Source organism: Hyperolius riggenbachi, chromosome 3 (genome assembly GCF_040937935.1).
Source record: "Hyperolius riggenbachi isolate aHypRig1 chromosome 3, aHypRig1.pri, whole genome shotgun sequence".
In the NCBI taxonomy this organism is placed as follows: domain Eukaryota; kingdom Metazoa; phylum Chordata; class Amphibia; order Anura; family Hyperoliidae; genus Hyperolius; species Hyperolius riggenbachi.
The window spans coordinates 100,426,833-100,447,016 of NC_090648.1; the positions used below are offsets into that span (position 1 = coordinate 100,426,833).

A 20,184-nucleotide genomic window follows, 5' to 3' on the forward strand; every position below is an offset into this window, starting at 1 on the left:
ATATAAAACTAGCCCATGCTCCTTTTTTCTCACTGTTAAGGTCCCCATACATCTACCGATTTTGCTGCCGGATCTATTTTATTGAACCAGATAAAAATCGGTCCAGCAATATGTCCATCCTATTGATGATTTGATCGATTTTAGGTAAAAAATGGTTGAATGCATTAATCAAACATACTGGAAAATCTCAGTGGAAAGTACTTGATTGAATCCTCCGCCATCAACCCTGCAAGTTACTGTGTCTGCCTATAGTACCATATAGTACCAGGCCCAGGTGTGACTTTACATGTACCACATGGTAAAGGCACTTGCGGTTACTCATAGGGGTGATGTCGGAGGACATCAGGAGTCGCCCCAATGGGACAGGTGAGAATTTACACAGCACTGGGACACGGGGGCGGCCAGGTAGGTGGCATTGCTAGGTTGATTTCTGATAGATTACATGCTGTGCAGTATTTGGGCAAGCACCAGATCTCTCTGATTCGATTAGATAGAAATTTGTCTCGTGTTTGATTTGTCATCATCCCCAGATAGCTACCTTAAGGTGGCCATACACTGGTCGATTTGCCATCAGATCGACCAACAGATAGATCCCTCTCTGATCGAATCTGATCAGAGAGGGATCGTATGGCTGCCTTTACTGCAAACAGATTGTGAATCGATTTCAGCGATTTCATACCCCCTCTCCCCCCCCCCGGTACATTACCTGATCCGGCTGGCACGAGTCCTCCCGGTCTCCCCTGTCTTCTTCTCCGCTGGGTTCCGGACCGGTTGGCTTCACTTCACGTCCGGGGAAGTTTAAAAACAGTAGAGGCCGCTCTACTGTTTAAATTTCCTGCCAGAACAGGAAGTTCAGTGAAGCCTGCCGGACTCGGAGCCCAGCAGAGAAGAAGACAGCGGAGACCGGGAGGACTCGTGCCAGCCGGATCAGGTAATGTACCGGGGGGGGGGGGGGGGGGGGGGGGAGAGGGGGTATGAAATCGCTGAAATCGATTCACAATCTGTTTGCAGTAAAGGCAGCCATACGATCCCTCTCTGATCAGATTCGATCAGAGAGGGATCTATCTGTTGGATCGCGCCGGCCAGAGCAGGCAATGTATTGCGTGGGTCGTCGGGCATTCGCACGCCGCTATCGACGCACTCCCGACCCGCCTGCAATCGAGCAAAATGTTCCGCATGGACAGATCGACGGGAACAATTGATTTCGGACGGAAATCGATCGTTCTGTCACAGTGATCTAATCTGCTGTATATCGGTGGGAAAATCATTAGGTGTATGGGCCCCTTTAAGTGTTTAGAATTCAGGGCTCTATTTCTCTGTAGTGGAAACTATAGGCAACTCTCACTGATAAGTAATCAGAGTTCATTAAACTCCTGTCCGGCTTAGATAAACAAATCTCAGCAGGGTACAGATAATCAGATCAGTAATTAGAGATTTGTCTGTGTGAGAGCTGAAAAATAGAAGAAAAAAAAAGTTGTCAGGAGTCAAAATTTCAGGATTTTTAACCTTAAAATGCAAAATAAGACTATGGGATTTCAAGAATAGCCAATTCAGGATTTGGAGTATAGTTAGATACAATAGTTTATCACATCTCTTTATTTTCACGTCAGGCTTGGCTTACATTAACATAACTATACACATAAGAAGGACTTGGCCTGATAAGCTCCCGAACCTTCACAACTATGAGGAGACAAGACAAGTAACATTTATATCATGCTTTTCTCCTGGCGGACTCAAAGCGCCAGAGCTGCAGCCACTAGGGCGTGCTATATAGGCAGTAGCAGTGTTACAAAGTCTTGCCCAAGATCACCTTACTGAATAGGTGCTGGCTTACTGAACAAGGAGAGCCGAGATTATAACCCTGATCTCCAGTGTTGGAATTTGTGGCAGCCTTTTGTCAGTTGTGTTGCATCCTCCCTACAGCTAAAGGACTCATTCACATATGTATCCTGGCACTAGTTTTCCTGGTGCTATTCCCACAGAGAGACCTCAGCTTTACTGCCAGTAACACGCATGCCATAGCTCTCTATAAATCGGTCATAGACGCTACAGTCAAACAAAAAGCGCCACAAGTAGTATTGCAAAAAGCCCCCTTTTTAACGCGCACTGCCTCTGTCCGGCATAGGCTCACTTTTTTCCAGTGTTTGCCTCTATGTTTCTTCCTACAGCTGCAGGTTTCCAACCAATATACTGTATAAACACCATAAAAATACCAAAAGCAGGCGCTAAACCCCATCATAATACACCAGACTCAATCCTTTTTTTTGCTCATTTGGTAATGTATAACCCTACAGTGGAAAGTCTCTTGCACTTCTCTAATTGCAAAACTAAATAGAGATGCAAAGAAGAAAGTGTCTAACTAATGTAATGTTATATGGTGGTCTTACCCTGACAAGCACAGAGAAGAGGGATCGGGCCCCTGGCGCCAGATTCATATAAGGATCCAGAAGATACTCCTGGATGAGTGGGTGAGGGAACAGAGAGATGCGAGCCAGTAAGGAAGTGATCTGTAGGTTCATGTCATATGGCTGTAAAACAAGACGACACGGGTGGGTTAGAATATTAACACATCAGGGCATCAACTGTACTTAACAGATACCTGTAGCCACCAGGGGTGCTTAGATAACGTTAGATACCTAAGAGGAGGGAAGGCTAGAGCCTAGAGCCTTCCTGTGCCTCTCTGCATCCATTCACTCCACTGCCGGGCCCCCTGGTCCAGCCTCTGGCTTTAAAAGTATACATCTGGCAAAAAAAAAAAAAAAAAAAGTTTCACTCACTTGGGGTTTCTTCCAACCCCTAGAAGTCTGTTAGGGCCCACACCATAGTTCTGCTCTGAGCCAGGCCTCCCCTCTCCCTTCTGGAAGATTGTATCTCACGGCTGGGTCTTCTGCACATGCACGGGCCTCTCATGATCACGCTCCCATCAACGGGAGAGGAGCACTGCGCACACGAGATCCCGATCCAGTCACAGTTGTCCGGAGCAGTACTAAGGCATGGGACCCAACAGACTTCCAGGAGCTGGAGGAAACCCCAGGGGAGTGAAACTTTTTCCTTTTTTTGCCAGATGTATCCTTTAATGTGGAAGAAGCTTTCAGGTCTCCTTAAGGCTATAAAAATACTTCGACCTCTGAGTACTTCTGAAGACGAGCGGCTTCGTACTGCGCATACGCGAGAGCGGACTTGCCACACGGAGCGGCTCGTTTATGGAAGTATTCAGAGACCCGAGTACTTCCATAACCTACCGAGGAGCCTCAAAGATGCAGCCGGTGGGAGAAGTGAACGTGGGCCCGGCGGTGGAATCCTTTAAAGCTTTCTGCATATGAAGCTGTGCAAACAGTATGATGCACACTTGTGGGCTTTTGGTTGCAGCCTTGATTAACAGGTACTTTCCTCAGCAGGTCTTCTTCACCCGCCAGAGTAAAGTGATCTATTAATGCCAGCCTCACCTAAACTCAAACATGGTTGGGCTTGTGTGAATTTGTCGCTGTAACCCCTCTGCATCATCCTACCAAGTCTATAGAAAATGGGCAGGGCACAGAGTTGATGGTGGGAGAAGACAACATCCCTTCTGTGAAAACTGCGATCATCACTACAAGCAGCAGACAAGAGACTACCATGGAGTGATGAGTCAACCTTGCTTCACATCAGACCCCCCCTCTCGGCCCCAGAGAGGTGGCATATGCTGTATGCGTGCGGCAACAGTCGGAGGGGGAAGGGCAGAAAGTAGGATGAGTGGTATTCTTTGCCAGTACTGGTGGATTTTCATTAGTTGGTGGTATAGATAATGATCCTACAAAGAGGAGAAGTGGTTCTGGACAAGAAAGTGTTGCCTTGAGACTCTGAGCATTCTAGTTTGTAAATTATCCAAGTTAATCTCAGCAAACATTACTACTGGTGAGAGATAACAGTAAATACAATACCTGATCCAGGATGCCACCTAGCCGATCAAACAGGACTTGCAGGAACTGACCCTCATAGAACTCCTGTCCACTGGGGCTGCTGCTAATGGCTTGTGGGGTAGATGGCCAGCTCCACTGTGCTGCCAGCTTACAGCAGCCTTGGTACTGTATAAACACAGATAATGCTTACATAATCTCATCAGGAAGAAAATACACATTAAAATGCAGGAATTCCTTGGATGCTGATAATTATTAGTCTTTATTCATACAATCTTGCAAAAAACAACTATTTTACAATAATTTATATCCTTAAAAGAATACAGAGAGGAGAAAAACAATCCAACAAATGTATCCAACATTTATTTATTTTTAGATATCCCAGTGTTTTTTTTTTTATATATATATTTTAACTACTTTTTAAAGATTTTATTGTTTCTTTGTTTCTGCTCCATGACACATTGGAGTATGCCAGAGCTAAAATCCACGATCTATTGACCCTTTTTATCTCCTTTCTGCTCTTAGTAGCCATTATCTGCAAGGAAAGTTTTATGGCTGTTTTTTCACTTGAGCGGAGAAGGGACATTTTTTTGTCAGTTCTCCTCTCATCACAAAACTGACAGTGAACAGTTCCCATTTTAGAAATAGGAGCCATTCTTACTGGTCACTGCAGTGGATCTGTTGTGGTAAGCTACCTCACAACGCGTCAATCAGTGGCACATCGCCGCCTCTCCCCCGCCCCTCTCAGTGAAGGAAGACTGAGAGGGGCGGGGGAGAGGCAGAGATACGCGCTGACAAACTCGCGTGAGGCGGGGCTGCGGCAGTTAGCCCTGCCTCAATCCGGAAGAGATCCCCCGCTGCTCGGAGGGGATTTCGGGGGGTAAGGGACCCCCGTTTAGCCGCGGGATAGCGGCGTTTTAGCAGGGGCACACGTGCCCCTGCTGACTATGAGGTCTGAAGCGAGATTTATTCTCGCTTCAGACTCTCTTTAAAGGAATACTATCGATTAAAACAACTTTTTTTCTTTTTTTTTTTTAATACTCTAGTGCTAGGGGCACTTTATTTGTTCACCCAGTTCTCTCTCCCTGCTTAAAAATCATCCTTCATTCCTCACACAGCTCACAAATATACTTCACTGTGTCACAGCATGCAGGAGAGTCTGAGGGGGGGGGGGGGGGGGGGGGGGGGGGCTGATCTGAGGCGGTAACTGTGCTGTAATATTGCTGAATGAGGGAGATGTGTCTACATTTCCTGACTGACTGGCTGGTGATGGTGATACATTCCAGGCTGCATCTACTTCCTAGGCTGCTGAGAGGGAGAGATGCTGATTACAAGGGCAGTATCAGGATCTTTATCAGTCAGAGAGAACACAGTATCAGGATCTTTATCAGTCAGAGAGAACAGCAAACAAGGAACACACATTGCTGGAATCATCAGCAAAGGGATAATTAAACTATACACTGAGGAGTTGATAGCAACCCCCCTGTGCAGGGACATGGTCTAGCCCTTTAAGAGCCGTCACTTTTGTATCTAAAAACTGACGGAGGATTTTACAGCAGAGAGGCAGAGCTGTGTGAGGAAGGAATCTGCTCCTAGTACTTGTGGTAATGTGTGCCCCAACATACAGCATTTAAAAAAAATGCTTCAATCGATAGTATTCCTTTAATGTTGTTCCTTTACACCCAGCTTACTCTATGTAGGAAGGACAGTAGAAGTACAATGTTACCCACAGCATGGTACAGTAATAACAAAATGGCACAGAACACATGAATGAAACAGGAGGACTCTGCCCAATCCTGCTAACAAACTATGCATGGCCATACACAGTCTGACTTTTCAAATGACCAATTTATCAATTCAATCAAGGCAATCGAATGTTAAATTATGATCCCTTGCAGGTGCACCCAGAGAGGATATATCATTCTAATGTACAAATATAACTTGTTCTGATCGCTTTGCTGGAGAGAAATAATGGATTAAAAGATTGTTACATAATATCAATGCATTCACATTTATGACTGAATCATATTGTTAATGCAGTTCTATGGAACAACTGGATTGTGTATGGCCACCTTAGCACAGTACTTCAGCTCTGAGGTAAACAGGAAGGCAAAGAGAGGAGCAGATTATTGTGTATTGACACCTTAGCATAGTACTTCAACTCTGAGGTAAACAGGAAGGCAAAGAGAGGAGCAGATGAGGTCTATGAGAAATAAGGAGGTGTAGCTGCATTTTTCACTATTCAAGATGGATTGCAGAGATCTGCAAGTACTGTAGAATGATGGACAGAAGGATGCTGTCAGACTATGAGAGCATGTATGAGGGCTGTGGGCTCTTTAGGTGGGAAGGTGTGTATTCTGGAGATGGGCATACGGCTGCAGGAAAGGCGAGAGAGTGACATCTGAGATGGAGCACAGGAACTTCGACAGTAAACTGAGACCACTTACCTGCACCATAGCATCCTGCAGGTAGCTGTCAAACCCTGAGCTTGAAGACTTCATCTCCTCGGGTACCAGGGAAAGGAAACTAGAGAACAGAAAGCAATGCTGACTGGAAAATTCCTCAAATATGAAAATCTTCACTCAATAGGAATCAGAAGTGGCTGCAAACAAATCAAACCCTCCAACTGCTAATCAGCTAACAGGCAGCAGAAAGTTTATCCAGCTTCCAGTTAATATATTGGTAGGTTGCAGCTTCGATTTGTCAGCAGCCACTATCTTTTTCTATGAGGTAGAGTTTGGCATATTCTGTGAATGTTCCCCAAGCCACTAACAAGATGCATGTATTTTATTCATTATGTTACTAGTTTTCCTACCATCCTCATGTTCCACCTTTTCCATCCCTCCTGAGGCAGCTTATTCAACACCCTCTTCTATGCCCCCAGTTAAGCAAGCATCATAGTGTTACAGCGATTCCAGTACCAGCAGAGACAGCGACTAGCACAGATAGGCATTTCTCAGCCAGTGATGTGCCCATCTCAGAGACAGGACTGACAATTAAGGCCATACGTCAGGCAATGACCATGAGACAGAGCTCTCTCTCTGATCAGAAAAAGATCTGTTGGCTGCCCATACACTGCAGAACGATTTCCAATAGATTTCAGGATCGATCTGAAATTGGCCTGGTGTGGTGGTATCTAGGTTTCATAACACAGGTTTCCTTTAAAATCAATTGAATTTATAATGAATCTAATGTCTAATTTAAAAAAAAAAAAAAAAAAAAAAGCATGGTGAATGGAACGCTACTATTGCTCTTCCTGCTTTTGGCGTCACATCTGGTTGCCCCACCCACTGGCTGAATCTCCACAGGGCAGACTGTACATTTACCATGTATGATATGATAAGTGGCCCATCCCATGAACCAGCTCCATCAGCTCACCTCTTAACGCTTTGCTCTGCCCCAGACGACTCTGCAAGTCGTCCCAGGTGTCCCTGGGCTCTTCCCATCATCTGCAGACCTGTATCTGGGAGCCCATCTGTAAAGTAGGGATCTTCTTCAAGGTCCCTGAAACAGAGTAAAAGAAAAATTGGATTTCCAACACATATATCCAATAAATGTGTGTAGATTACATTTACAGCAAAATTCCAGGCAATAGCCAACTTACAGTACAACTTTAACAGTTCCTCCACGCACCAGGCAGAGGTTTCAGAACACAGTAAAAGGTTACCTGTATTTAGTTCTTAAAGAAAACCTGTACTGAAAAAAGTTCCCCTGGGGGGTACTCACCTCAGTAGGGGGAAGCCTCTGGACCCTATCCAGGCTTCCCCCGTCCTCCTGTGTCCCGCGGCGGTCTCACTGCAGCCCCCGGAACGCACAGGCGACAAATCAGACAGCCTGTGCAATATTTACCTTTTCGGGCTCCAGCAGGGGCGCTGTTGCGGCTTTTTTGACGGAGATAGGCGAAAATAGCCAATGTCGGTCGGGTCCGCTCTACTGCGCAGGAGACTTGCGCCTGCGCAGTAGAGCGGCCCGACGGAGATCGGCTATTTTCGCCTATCTCCATGGCAAAAGCGGATACTGCGCCTGCGCTGGAGCCGGGGAGGTAAATATTTACATCGCCGACGCTCCGGGAGGATTTACTCCGCCGCCGTGGGACCAAGGAGGACGGAGGAAGCCTCAATAGGATCCAGAGGCTTCCCCCACCCGAGGTGAGTACCCCCCAGGGTAGGTTTTTTCATTACAGATTTTCTTTTAAGGACCAGTATCACAGAAATTGCAAAATGTAAATTACATACTTATAAGTAGTACATTTCCCCCAGAGTAAAATGAACCAAAAATTACTTTTCTGCTATACTGCTGTCACTGACTGTAGTGTAAGCAGTAAAAATCTGACAAGTTTTGAGTTAGTCAATCTCATCATGGGGTATTTTTAGTACCGTATTTGCTTTACTCTTGACAAAACCCCTCCCTGGAAAGTATCTCTATAAGGATGTCAGGCAGCCTCCCTACTTGCTTGCATGGAATTTTGACAGTAAGACTCAGCAATAGCCTTTCAGTAAGTGCTTTGAAAGAAAACCCTAAGGCAGGGAACACACAAGACAGAAACGCTAGTGTTGCGGAATACACAGCAAAAACGCACATAATGCAAGTCAATGGGCCGCATGAAAAAACACATATACTTGCGGTCTGCAATGTGCGTTTTTAAAAACGCTGTTTTGTTGCATATTTTTCAAGCACGCATCAACAAACACACATAATGAAAGTCAATGGTGACACAGAGGTATTGCCTTTGTGTGTGTTTTTATATGTGTTTTTCTAAATAAAAAAAAAAAAAAAAAAACAATTTTGATGATGTATTTCACTTCCTGTTGACTTCCCGGTGATTTGCATAAAAAAAAAAACAACAAAAAAACGAATGCGAACTTCAAACGCATTAAAATGCACGCAAAGCGCCTTAAAATGTACAAACACATATGTATCAAAATGCTACATTTCCCACACTGCCAAGTGTGCACCCAGCCTGAAAATCCCCCATGAGCAGATGGAATAGTCCCAAACTTGTCAGATCTTTTTTTTATACCTAGTGGAAGCGACAGCGAGATTGGAAAAAAGTGATTTATAGTGCATTTTACTCTGGAACAATGCACATTTTAACCTCTTGAGGACCGCAGTGTTAAACCCACCTAGTGACCAGGACATTTTTTATTAAAATGGCCACTGCAGCTTTAAGGCCTAGCTGCAGGGCCGCACAACTCAGCACACAAGTGATCCCGCCCCCCTTCTCCCCACCAACAGAGCTCTCTGATCGCTCCCCGTGTTTATTTTTTGTTTATCAATATTTACTTTATTATTATTTTTATAATAAATTTTACTATATTTTATGTATTTACACCCCGCTACCCCCCCCCCCCCCGCCAATCAGCGTGATCGGCTGTGATAGGCTTCAGCCTATGACAGTCGATCACTCCCCAGTACAGCGCTGCCTTAGATCGCAGCGCTGTACAGGGTAATTAGACGGCGGTTTCACCGTCTAACAGTCTCCCAGCTGCGATCGCCGCTGGGAGACTGAAGGCATAGCGGAGCTCCGCCTTTCAAGCAGGAGATGCGCACCTAATCTCCTGCTAGCCCCATAGAAGGCCGTTCACGCCAATCAGCGTAGATCGGTCCTGGGGCTGCCGCACTGCTCACGCCATTTGGCGTGGAGCAGTCAGCAAGTAGTTAAACAAATGCATACACATGCATTTTAAAATTTTTAAATTTTTCACAATAGTAGTTCTTTAAGGTACTCATACACTTGCAGATGTGTGGTAGATCAAGATCTTCTAAGTAGTTTACCTGTTCTACTATTATAGGAAGGAGTAGGCACAATTTACAGCACAAGCCTGAGTCTCTCAATCCATAAACACTTGGACACAGGTTCACTATAACCTCTTCCGGACGGAGGAGGTTGAATTTACACCCCGTTTACTTTCCGTTATTCCTGTCAGGACATAGATTTCCCCAGTCTCAAATTGCAATGTTCAAACACCACCCAACACGTGCAAAAAGTGATGTCAATGTGCTCCACTCTGTGCTGAACATTAGCCCCTGCAACCTAGCAGCTCACCGAATGGACACCACCTCACAATCCAGGTGGGTCTAATACATAGCCTTAGAGCGGCCAACTTTAAATCACAGCCTCCACACTGCCTTTTGTTCAAAGCCGAGTATATCCACTTTTAATAACACAGTTCCCCATGTAAAAAATATATAAAAAAACAAACATAGCGTAACACAGTTTGGTCAGTTAGAAAGGCCTGCGCATTTCCAGCGCACTCACGTGAGTAAATGGGTAAAGAACCCCTGATGAGTCCATTGGACGAAACGCGTAGGGCAGGAACAGGAGCACTGACGTCACTGGGCAGCGGGAGAGACGTGCACACCAAGTAACTGGGAGTAACGCAGAGCGGAGGATCGGGACGCCGGCACCGCCAGAGGCGGAACGATACTGTTGGGCTGTGATGCCCGAGATGTCCTTTACCCATTTACTCACGTGAGTGCGCTGGAAATGCGCTGGCCTTTCTAATGAGTGTGGAGCACATTGACATAACTTTTTGCATGTGTTGGGTGGTGTTTGAACATTGCAATTTGAGACTGCAGTAATGCACTTTGTGTGGCCTCTGTTTATGTTCGTTTTTAGATCCTAATAGGAGCGCTGTCACAACAACGTTGAGTGATATACAAGGCTTTGTGGTAGCGAATACTCGATTGAAAGACTGACTAATTTTATATAATTATATTTTATTGTAATTCTGGCAGGCGCAGTTTGTTTTTAAACTATAGGACATAGATTTCAACACTCTTGCCTTTCTCGTTGCTCTAGTGCCGCTGTAATTTGCTCACTCAGTCGTCTATTAGACAGCTGAGCTCAGTACGCCAATCAGGAGCAGATTTCATTAGCTCCTGACCTTGTACGCACTGTAAGCCAATCACAGTGATCACAGCTCCTTTTTTAAGAAAAAACTCACTCAGTGCCTTCAAAGACCTCCCCTTCCTGCACACGACCGTCCTCATTTCCTCCAGCCAGGTAGTCCCGAGTTTGAACATTGCGGACAACCAAGTTGTACAGGGCAAGCTCATCAGATACCTTCAGGATCTCCTCAAACAGGCGCATTGAGGTGAGACTTATCTGAGAAGGAATAAGCAGATAAGAAAGGATCGGTCAATCTTTCGTAAATCATTAGAAATCCCCTCCAATATCTTTACTTGGTACCATCAGACGTGTAAAATCTGAGACAGCCAGTGGCACATCAAAACCGGGAGAGGAGGTTCATATGGGCCAAGGTTAGGCACCACCGGGGGGGGGGGGGGGGGGGGGAAGCGGCAGGCTAAGGTTAGGCATCATCGGGGGGGGGGGGGGGGTTAAGGTTAGGCACAGCGGGTGGGAGTTACGGTTAGGCATCATCGGGGGGAGATTAAGGTTAGGCATTATCAGGGGAAAGATTAAAGGATACCAGAGCTGAAAGGCGCTGGAAAAGAAAGCCAACTTGCAGTGGGTAGGGGGGCATGATCAAATACTTACTGTGCCTCCCGCTCCCCTCAGTCACTCGCCATCCTCCTCCGGTCAGTCACGTTCTCCGTGTCGACTCCAAACCCAGACACACTTTGCCGCGCATGTATGTCCGTCTGCTCCCCCGTGGCCGCGCAGTGATGGCACAGGACAGGAGCACACTTGCTCCTGAGTTCCGGGGTGTGCGCCGATTGGAGACACAGGGTAGCGAGTGCGCTCATGTCCTGCGACATCACTCTGTGCAGCCACAGGGGAGCAGAACAGACATACTGTGCATGCGCCGCACAGTATGTCTGGGTTTGGAGTCCCCCCCAAGTCGCAGAGGAGAGCAGGACTGCTCGGAGGAGAACAATGGTGACGGAGGGGAACGGGAGCCACGTTAAGTATTTGATTGTGCCCCCCTACCACTGCGCATTCACTTTTTACCAGAGCCTTTCGGCTCTGGTATCCTAGGCACCACCAGGAAGGGCGGTTTTGTGTAAGAATAGGGAGATCTTCATCATAGTGAAATATCTGCAATTATTAATGATATTTCACTATATTAAGAAGTAGAATATCTGTAAATTTACCTATATTCTACTACTGCTATTTCCTGCACTCTTTCAACCAAATTGTTTTTTTTTGGATTATTCTGTGCCCCAATTAGCATGCAACGCTTTTAAATGTATGCCTCTAAGCACAACATACACGGTAGCATTAAACTTTGCTGATGTCTACAAACATGGCCTTTAACCTCCTTGGCGGTTCATTGTTTCTGCCAAGGAGGCTGCATTGCAATTTTTTTTTGTTTCATGTAGCTACCTGAGTGGTAGCTACATGAAACACCACTAGAGGGCGCATGTGTCCCTCTAGTCCGATCGCCGCCGGCAACAACAGCAAACAGGATATTGCGTATAGAACGCGATCTCCTGTTTGGCTTCTCCTGTCGCCATAGCTACGATCGGAATGACGTCATGGACGTCAGCTGACGTCCTGACGTCAGAAGCATCCGATTCAGCCCTTTGCGCTGCCCGGGAATGATTGGTCTGGGCTGCGCAGGGCTCTGGTGGGGGGGGGCCCTCTTCCGCCGTTGCGTGCGGCTGATCGCCGCGCGGCGGTGCCGATCAAGCTGTACGCGCGTCTAGCAAAGTGCTAGCTGCGCGTATGGCAGTTAACAGATTGGAAATCGCCCCACCAGGGGCTGAGATATCCTCTGCGGCGGCTTACACCGTGTCCAGCACGGGGTTACCGCTAAGGAGGTTAAAGAGACACTGAAGCAAAAAAAAATTATGATATAATAAATTAGTTGTGTAGTATGGATAATTACTAGAACATTAGTAGCAAAGAAAATATTCTCATTTTTATTTTCAGTTTTATAGTGCTTTTTATAACATTGCATCATTCTCTAGTATTTGCAGTTTACACACTACTCAGCATTCTGAATGATTTTATAGAGCAGGCTAGTGAAGTATTGACCTGTCCTCCGGAGAGAAAAAGAAAAAATTCAGTGACTGACATAACAAGCTTCAGAAAACGGAGCTCCCTGCGACTTTGAAAGTCGTGGAATTAAATGGCTCTTTTGCATAGTTAACAACTGGAGTTTTAAACTCTTCCTGTGCTGGAAACAATATTAGACTTATGTCTCTGCTCCTAATGTTTTATTTCTTACACATACAAATCATATCTTTTTTTTTTTCATTTCAGTGTCTCTTTAACATAACTAAAGGTGCATACACATGCACAGTGTCTGTTACCCAAAAGGATCAGGGAAGACTGGCCCAGTGATGTGATGCAAGGTATAGTCTAGCCTCTGCTGTGTGTTACCTCATCTGAGAGATGGTTGCACCTCTGTATAAGCTGGGATCGGAGCAGAGGATCCTTGTTGTTCCTACTCTCTGGGCTTCTCTCCTCTCCCAGCAGGTAGATGAGGAGTTGATGCAGCAGTGGTGAGGGATGCAGGCGTTGCAACAAAGCAGTGAGCAGGGCCGTGCTTCGCAGTATATGCAGTTCTGACCTATAGGAAGCAAGCAGCAGTAAGCTGTGTGACATCAGTGGGTACAGTTCATGCTTGCAAACCTTAGGAAATGTTACATACAACTAGAGGTGGATTTTATTATTATTTATTGTATTTATAAAGCGCCAACATATTACGCTGCGCTGGACAATAAATAGTGATACGTACAATGTAAATATGGGGTGTAAGACCAGAGAGGTAGCCAACGGTTACACAACATAATACAAAGGTTATCCATGCAAACAGGGTAGAAGATGCATGATCATGTGATATTTTTTTCAGAAATCCAGCAATTCAAGCCCGAGTTAGTCCATGGGAAGGGTGTCATAGCTGGGGATTTGTAACACTTTCTATATACAAGTAGCAGAACTAATAAATACAGGCGGTATTTCCAACAACCAAATGCATGGTTTCTCAACATTATTACAGCATGTACCATATTAAATACTGGAGAACAGGTTATTTAAATGTGCATTTACCCCTTTAAGGGGGAGCAAAGGGTGCCAATATCCTTAACAACCAAACAAGGGAACCAATTTCTCACAATGCTTCATAATTTATTGATTCAGTATACAAACCCCGCAATAAACCCCTACCCCCTAAAAACAATGCCTGTATTGGATTGGAGCGCTCCCCATTCACACCAACACATGCACATGCATAATTAAGGCCAGGTCAGCACAAACAATGCTCCGTTTGAATAGCAGTTCAAGATCTATCTAGTTTTCTTTGCAACATCACATTTATCAATGGAATTCTGTTTGAGATCTAGGCAGATTAATTTCCGCATCACAGTTCCATATATTGTTTTAATCTTCCAAGGAAATACTAATGTCCATGGACTACACCTTCCTCTACAATGGGCTGCACTCTCACAGCATGGTTAGGGCTCCCTTGAGCTTTCTTAATCATGCATAGTCCTTATATGATGCTTATTCCAATGCTGCTCAGCAGCACTCACCACCTCATGTCACGTCTCGTCTCTTATAAGATCATCTCAGTGCTTGTAGACTTGTGTCCGCGGCGTCCCGCAACTTCCTCTGCCATCACTGAATGATACTCCACGAGTTGAGGGGTAGTCTTCTCTGACCGGCCAGACTTGCTAAATCTATGTGCTGGTGGAGGGGTACATAGCGTCACACGCTCTCTTCCAGCGGCATGTACCACGGCTCGCATACGCGTTACGCCCACTAGTCGTCACGTGGGCTTCCTCAGTGCATCTGCTGTGGATATGACAGAGGGGGCGTCGCCCAGCCCTTTTATCTCGTAGTGCATTTTTTCCTCCTCTCTTCCTTACGGAACAGCCTACGCCCAGGGGAGGAGTCAGCCACTTTTTCTTTTTAACACTTTCCTTTTTACAGGGACCCTGGTACACAGTCCTTCGTCATTATTGCTTCATAGCCAACTTTGAACTATCGTTTCGCTCCAATCCAATACAGGCATTGTTTTTAGGGGGGTAGGGGTTGTTTATTGCGGGGTTTGTATACTGAATCAATAAATTATGAAGCATTGTGAGAAATTGGTTCCCTTGTTTGGTTATTACAGCATGTACCCTTTTATTAATGACTGTGTTGGCCAAGTACCCCGTTGTGAGCAACATCTCAAGTACTCCTTGACATATATGTTTAGGAGCACTTCATATTTGTGTTTAAAGGGAACCAGAGCTAAAGTAAAGAAAAGAAAATATTCTATACATACCTGGGGCTTGCTCCAGCCACATACGCGCTGATCGATCCCACGCCGCCATCCACCACTGCCCGCATCTACGAGAACCGGCTCCCGTCACTGACGTCATCGGAGCCGGGCTACGCTGGAGAAGTGTGCCCTCTACGTATCTCTCCAGCTGCTGCTGCAGAGATATGCAAAGAGCGCACTTCTGCTACGCTAGACTGGCTCCGACTGACGGAAGAGCGGGGAGCCAGTTCTCGTAGATGCGGGCAGCGGTGGATGGCGGTGTTGGATCGATCAGCGCGTATGGGGCTGGAGGAAGCCCCAGGTATCTATAGAATCTTTTCTTTACTTTAGCTCTGGTTCTCTTTAAAGGCTTTTCAAACTTTCCTTGAAACTGTTGATTACGGTAATATAAATGATTCGTGCAATTCCCCCTTCCTCCAGCGATCGCCAGCACCCAAATTAGTCACCGAGCACCGCTATAGCCGAAATAGTCACTGCGGCCTGTGGTAGAACAATTGGTGCAGTGCTGTGCCAAAATTAGCTGATCCGTCTGGATCCTCTAGAGCAGCGCCGGGCAAACTACGCCCCGCACACGCTGTACATCCAGACCCTCCTTCCTGCAGAGTCGCGAGCGGGCAGCAAGTAGGGAACTTAAAGCTCACCAGAGGCTCTGAGTTCAGCGTCGTCTCCATGGCAACAGGGCATCACATGACAGGACGTCAGGACGTTCCAGCATATTACACACATTATGTGACACCCTGTTACCTTGGAGACGACGCTGGACTCTGAGCTGCCGGTAATTTTTAAGTTCCCCCTCTCCTCTGCAGGGAAGGAGAAGGGGACTTAAGGAATGCAGCCGGGCCACGAAAATTTTACCCAGCCCTGTTCTAGAAGCTTCCCCTCTTCTCCTCCACCGGCTCGATCCAGTGCTGAGATCTCGGAAGAGTGGCCGCATTGCGCCTGCGCAGTATCATGGACCTGTTCAGGATTTGGCAGAAAAAGCCAAGCCGATCGGGTCCATGCTACTGTGCAAATGGCTTGCGCATGCGCAGTAGGACAGACCCGAAATGGCTCAGCCTTTTCTGTTGAAGCCCGAGTGGTTTCGTGCTAATTCGCATTTGCGAGCCATTGACAAGCCGCTTCTCGGGGTCCCAGCTCTGGAAAGGGCAGGTGGAGAAGAATGGGGGAAGCTTCTCCAGGATCCAGAGGTTTCTCCCTCTCGATGACAGAACCCCGTAGGGCACTTTTTCCCCCCTACAGGTAGACTTTAATATAATAGATTGAATATGACAAGTTCAAGTACCCTTTGAGCTGCACTAAAGTACCCCCTTGAGGTACACATGCCATGTGATGAGAGTCTAGGGTCTAATGCACCTAAAAAAACTGTTTCCATTATCGCCAATGCTCTCTGCCTCCTGGTTACTAGATACCCTAGAAAAAAATAAAATCTAAAAATTATGTTGACTACCAGTGGCTGAACACACACACAATTAAAAAAAAAACGTAATGTCTAAATCAAACTAAAACATGTAAGTGGCAAGAACTACTATAAGATAATCTCACTGCTGAAACTGCAGGCCTCGTGATTGGAATATGTGTGGTCCAATTCTCACACCTCTAACTATGTATATAAACTTGTGAGACAAGCTAGCCAGTCAGGAGTGGCCTTTTCAATCAGCTGACAGCAATGGACAATCAGTCTGACATTTTAAGATTCTGATGAAGGCTGAAGGCGGTCATTCTCTTTCCGGTGTGGAAATAGAGTTGAGCAGCGTCTTTGTAGGGCAGGGGTGTCAAACTCACATACAAAGTGGGCCAAAATTGTACACTGGGACCTAGTCATGGGCCAACATCAATGCTACTGACCACCTTCTTCCCCTATAAAGTTCCCTTGTGTCTAATGGCCCCCCTCCAATCCCTATACAGTTTCCTAGCGTCTAGAAGTCCTCCCTCCCCCATACAGTTTCCTAGTGTTTAGAGCTTTCCCCCTACCTCCATATGGCTTCCCTGGTGTTCTAGGGCTTCACCTCCAATATAGCTTCCCTGGTGATCTAGAGTGGGCCAAACATAATGCAAAGTGGGGAAACCACTTTAGGGCCAAATTTAATTGTTTAGAGGGCCAGATTTGGCTGTGGGCCGGAGTTTGACATGTATGTCGTAGGAGGATCCGTCACCCGCAAGAATCATTTAGGAGGACAAGAATATTAAGAGTTGTACTAAGCTTTTCCATGCACTGACACCTAACGTTTTCAAGTACAGCAAACACTCACACGTGCAGCAGTTCCTCTTGCAGTTTCCCCCGCAGGTAGACTTCAGTGATACAATTGGCTATGGAAGTAGCGACCATCTATGGCATGAAGAGGAGAGTGTTAGCTGGATGGGCTGACATAAAGCAATGTGTATGGCTGTGATGGTGCATGTCATAATCGCTCACCTTGTGGGACTCCTGCAGCACAGAATCACAGAACTCCACCCAGCAGAGGAACCTCCGCACAGCAGCTATCTCTGGTGGCATTGCATCCAAATCCTCTTTGTTGACATTCGCCCTTCAAGCCACAAAGATCAGGACATCTGAGTATCATTTGTCATTGAGATATACTGAAGCAAGACTTTAAAGGACAAAAACGAGGTGAGCAGGGAAATTTATTTTTACTTACCTGCGGCTTCTTGCAGCCTCTAGAAGTTTTCTGGGTCCCTCGCCGCAGCTCCAGTACTCCCCGCTGTCTTGTCTGTATGGCTGCCTGATCTTCTAGCGGGTTGGCGCTTCTGGCAAGCGCCCACGTCACTGGGAATGTACTGCCTCTGTGCAAAAGTATGCGCAGACGCAGCATGCACCCGGTGATGTGAGTGCAGTTTGCCGACCAGCCATATGGATGGGACAGCAGGAAGCACCGGAGCAGCGGCGAGGGACCCAGAAGACTTCTAGGGCTGGAAGATGCCCCAAGTAAAGGAAAATACATTTCCCCGCTCACTTTGTTTGTCATTTAAAGGGAACCCAAGGTGAGAGCGATATGGAGGCTGTCATATTTATTTCCTTGTAAACAATACCAGTTGCCTGACAGTCCTCTGATCTTCTGGCATACGTAGTGTCTGAGCTAAAACCCTGGAACAAGCATATGGCTAATCCAGTAAAACTTGAGTCAGAGTACTTGATCTGCATATGTTTGTTCAGTGTCTATGGCTAAAAGTATTAGAGACACAGGATCAGGAGGACCGCCAGGCAAGTGGTATGGTTTAAAACGAAATAAATATGGCAGCCTCCACATACCTCTCACCTCGAGTTCCCTTTAACTGGTAACCCCAATATTCACCCTGTAGAGAATTCAGTGGCTCTCACCTCCAATCAGTGCCTTCCTGACTGGTGATGTCACATGGGTGGGTGCTCAGAGGGATGTTATTGTGCAGGTCACACAGGCGCTCTGTCACCAGCTGGCTCAGGTCACTCTGTGCAATAAGACGGGCCGGGACCTCCTGTTGGCTGGCGCGAAGAACTCCAAAGAGAGCCTCTCTGGCTCGCACTGCCAGGTGCCCTTGTTGAGACTAACAATATAAAGTAATAAAATGCCTATTTTAATTTACAAAACCTATCAATACCTGCAATGAAAACCTCAAAGTTTGTATAAAAAAAAAAAAAAAAAAGCTTTCAAGAATTAGATGCATAAAACTGGCCTTTTACTCATCAGTAACACAATTAAATCAATGTTTAGTCTGCAGTCACATAAGCACGGTTTGCGATCTCTTATATAGCTCGGACCTTCAGGCAAGGCCCTGCAATATCCAGGAAGCCAGAGCTTGTTAAAGATTACCACTATGCAATGCACATATAGAGGTGTTCATTACCAGCACTGCACCAATGCAAAGCTAATAAGATGAATGAAGAAGAGCCCCTAGTGGGCCCCTCGTGCAATCACAACCTCTGCATTCCCTAGCGCTACACCACTGCGCAGAACTACAAACTGACACCAGCCAATGAAATTCAAAATAGTCAGCAGGTTAACAACAGCTTACAGTCACCACTGATATAGGAGGGAGCATTTGCCCCACCTGTCTACTGCTAAGTGCACTGAGCCAGAATAATGATATCATCATCAATGTACCTGTTAGGCCTAATTTATTTCTACAAATGTTCAAGTGATGCTAATCAGAGAATGGTCAGAAATGTTTGTGGGGCATTTCTACGAGCTCCTCTCTAATTTCTTGGTGTGGAAAAAAAAAAGCACTCCATTTGAATATCCTTTACCTGACATAAGCAGAGTCTTATTAAAGCTTTAAATATTGTGTTTTTAGGTTTGCGATTGGCTAATGCAGCAGCTGTTTCTTGGCTATCTTCAGTGGAAGGGGTTCTCTTCAAATTCTCATCCTGTAATAATAAAATGAAGTTCCATTAAGCCATGTAGAGCATCATACACTAGCTATATATAGTGCTTAATTACCATTGTTCCTTAAAGGGAGGAATGTGGAGGCAGCTAATAAAAAAAATCTACTCGCTTGGCTGCTCTGCCTAACCCTCAATGAGCTACTGATCTAGAACAGTATGAAAATCATGTGATCCTACTCCAGTCTGACTCTTTACTACATGATTATTCCAGACTTGTGACTGACAAACTTCAGAAACTATAAAGATCCGCATCACAGCCAGGCAAATGGCAGCCTCAGTAGAGTGAAACCTCTGGATAGTACAGGGGCTTCTCCTCTCATCCTGGACCCCACCGATCCAGCATTGGGACCCTCTAAGCATATCAGACAAGGGCTTGTCAGGTATGTTCTTGTGACGACTCACCCATCCATGCACAAGCAAATACAGACCGAACAGGTATAGCAGCAAAAAGCCACTTGTGCACGCTTTTTCGGGCTGGAACCCACAGGAGCGCTTTTGGCAGCGTTTTGGCAGCACTGCGATACGCTAGCAGTTTGCCAAAACGCTGGGCTAATGTTAATGGATGGGGCAACTTCCACAGGAGCGTTTGCGTTTCCCAGAAACGCAAACGCAGGACCTGCAGCATTTTGGGAGCGTTAGCGCTTCAATGTAAAGTATTGAAACGCTAGCAGAAACGCTCAGCAAAACCTAAACTGAGCGGTTTTGCTAGCGTTTTGCGGTTCAGCACACTGTAACAAAATGAAAAATAATTCAC

General features: G+C 46.0%; 1 protein-coding gene across 2 annotated transcripts in view; it reads right to left on the reverse strand.

Annotated features, from left to right (window-relative positions):
- The window catches only part of FHIP2B (FHF complex subunit HOOK interacting protein 2B), a 44,167-nt gene that overhangs the window by 3,306 nt on the left and 20,677 nt on the right, over positions 1–20,184 (reverse strand). For both annotated transcript variants that reach the window (XM_068274698.1, XM_068274700.1), the window contains exons 6-15: positions 19,293–19,412; positions 18,390–18,592; positions 17,487–17,598; positions 17,323–17,399; positions 13,189–13,378; positions 10,844–11,004; positions 7,275–7,400; positions 6,344–6,422; positions 3,921–4,064; positions 2,388–2,528 (exon numbers count right to left, since the gene is read on the reverse strand). In XM_068274698.1, coding sequence (XP_068130799.1) covers positions 2,388–2,528; positions 3,921–4,064; positions 6,344–6,422; positions 7,275–7,400; positions 10,844–11,004; positions 13,189–13,378; positions 17,323–17,399; positions 17,487–17,598; positions 18,390–18,592; positions 19,293–19,412 — 1,353 coding nt within the window. The remainder of the gene's footprint in view (positions 1–2,387; positions 2,529–3,920; positions 4,065–6,343; positions 6,423–7,274; positions 7,401–10,843; positions 11,005–13,188; positions 13,379–17,322; positions 17,400–17,486; positions 17,599–18,389; positions 18,593–19,292; positions 19,413–20,184) is intronic.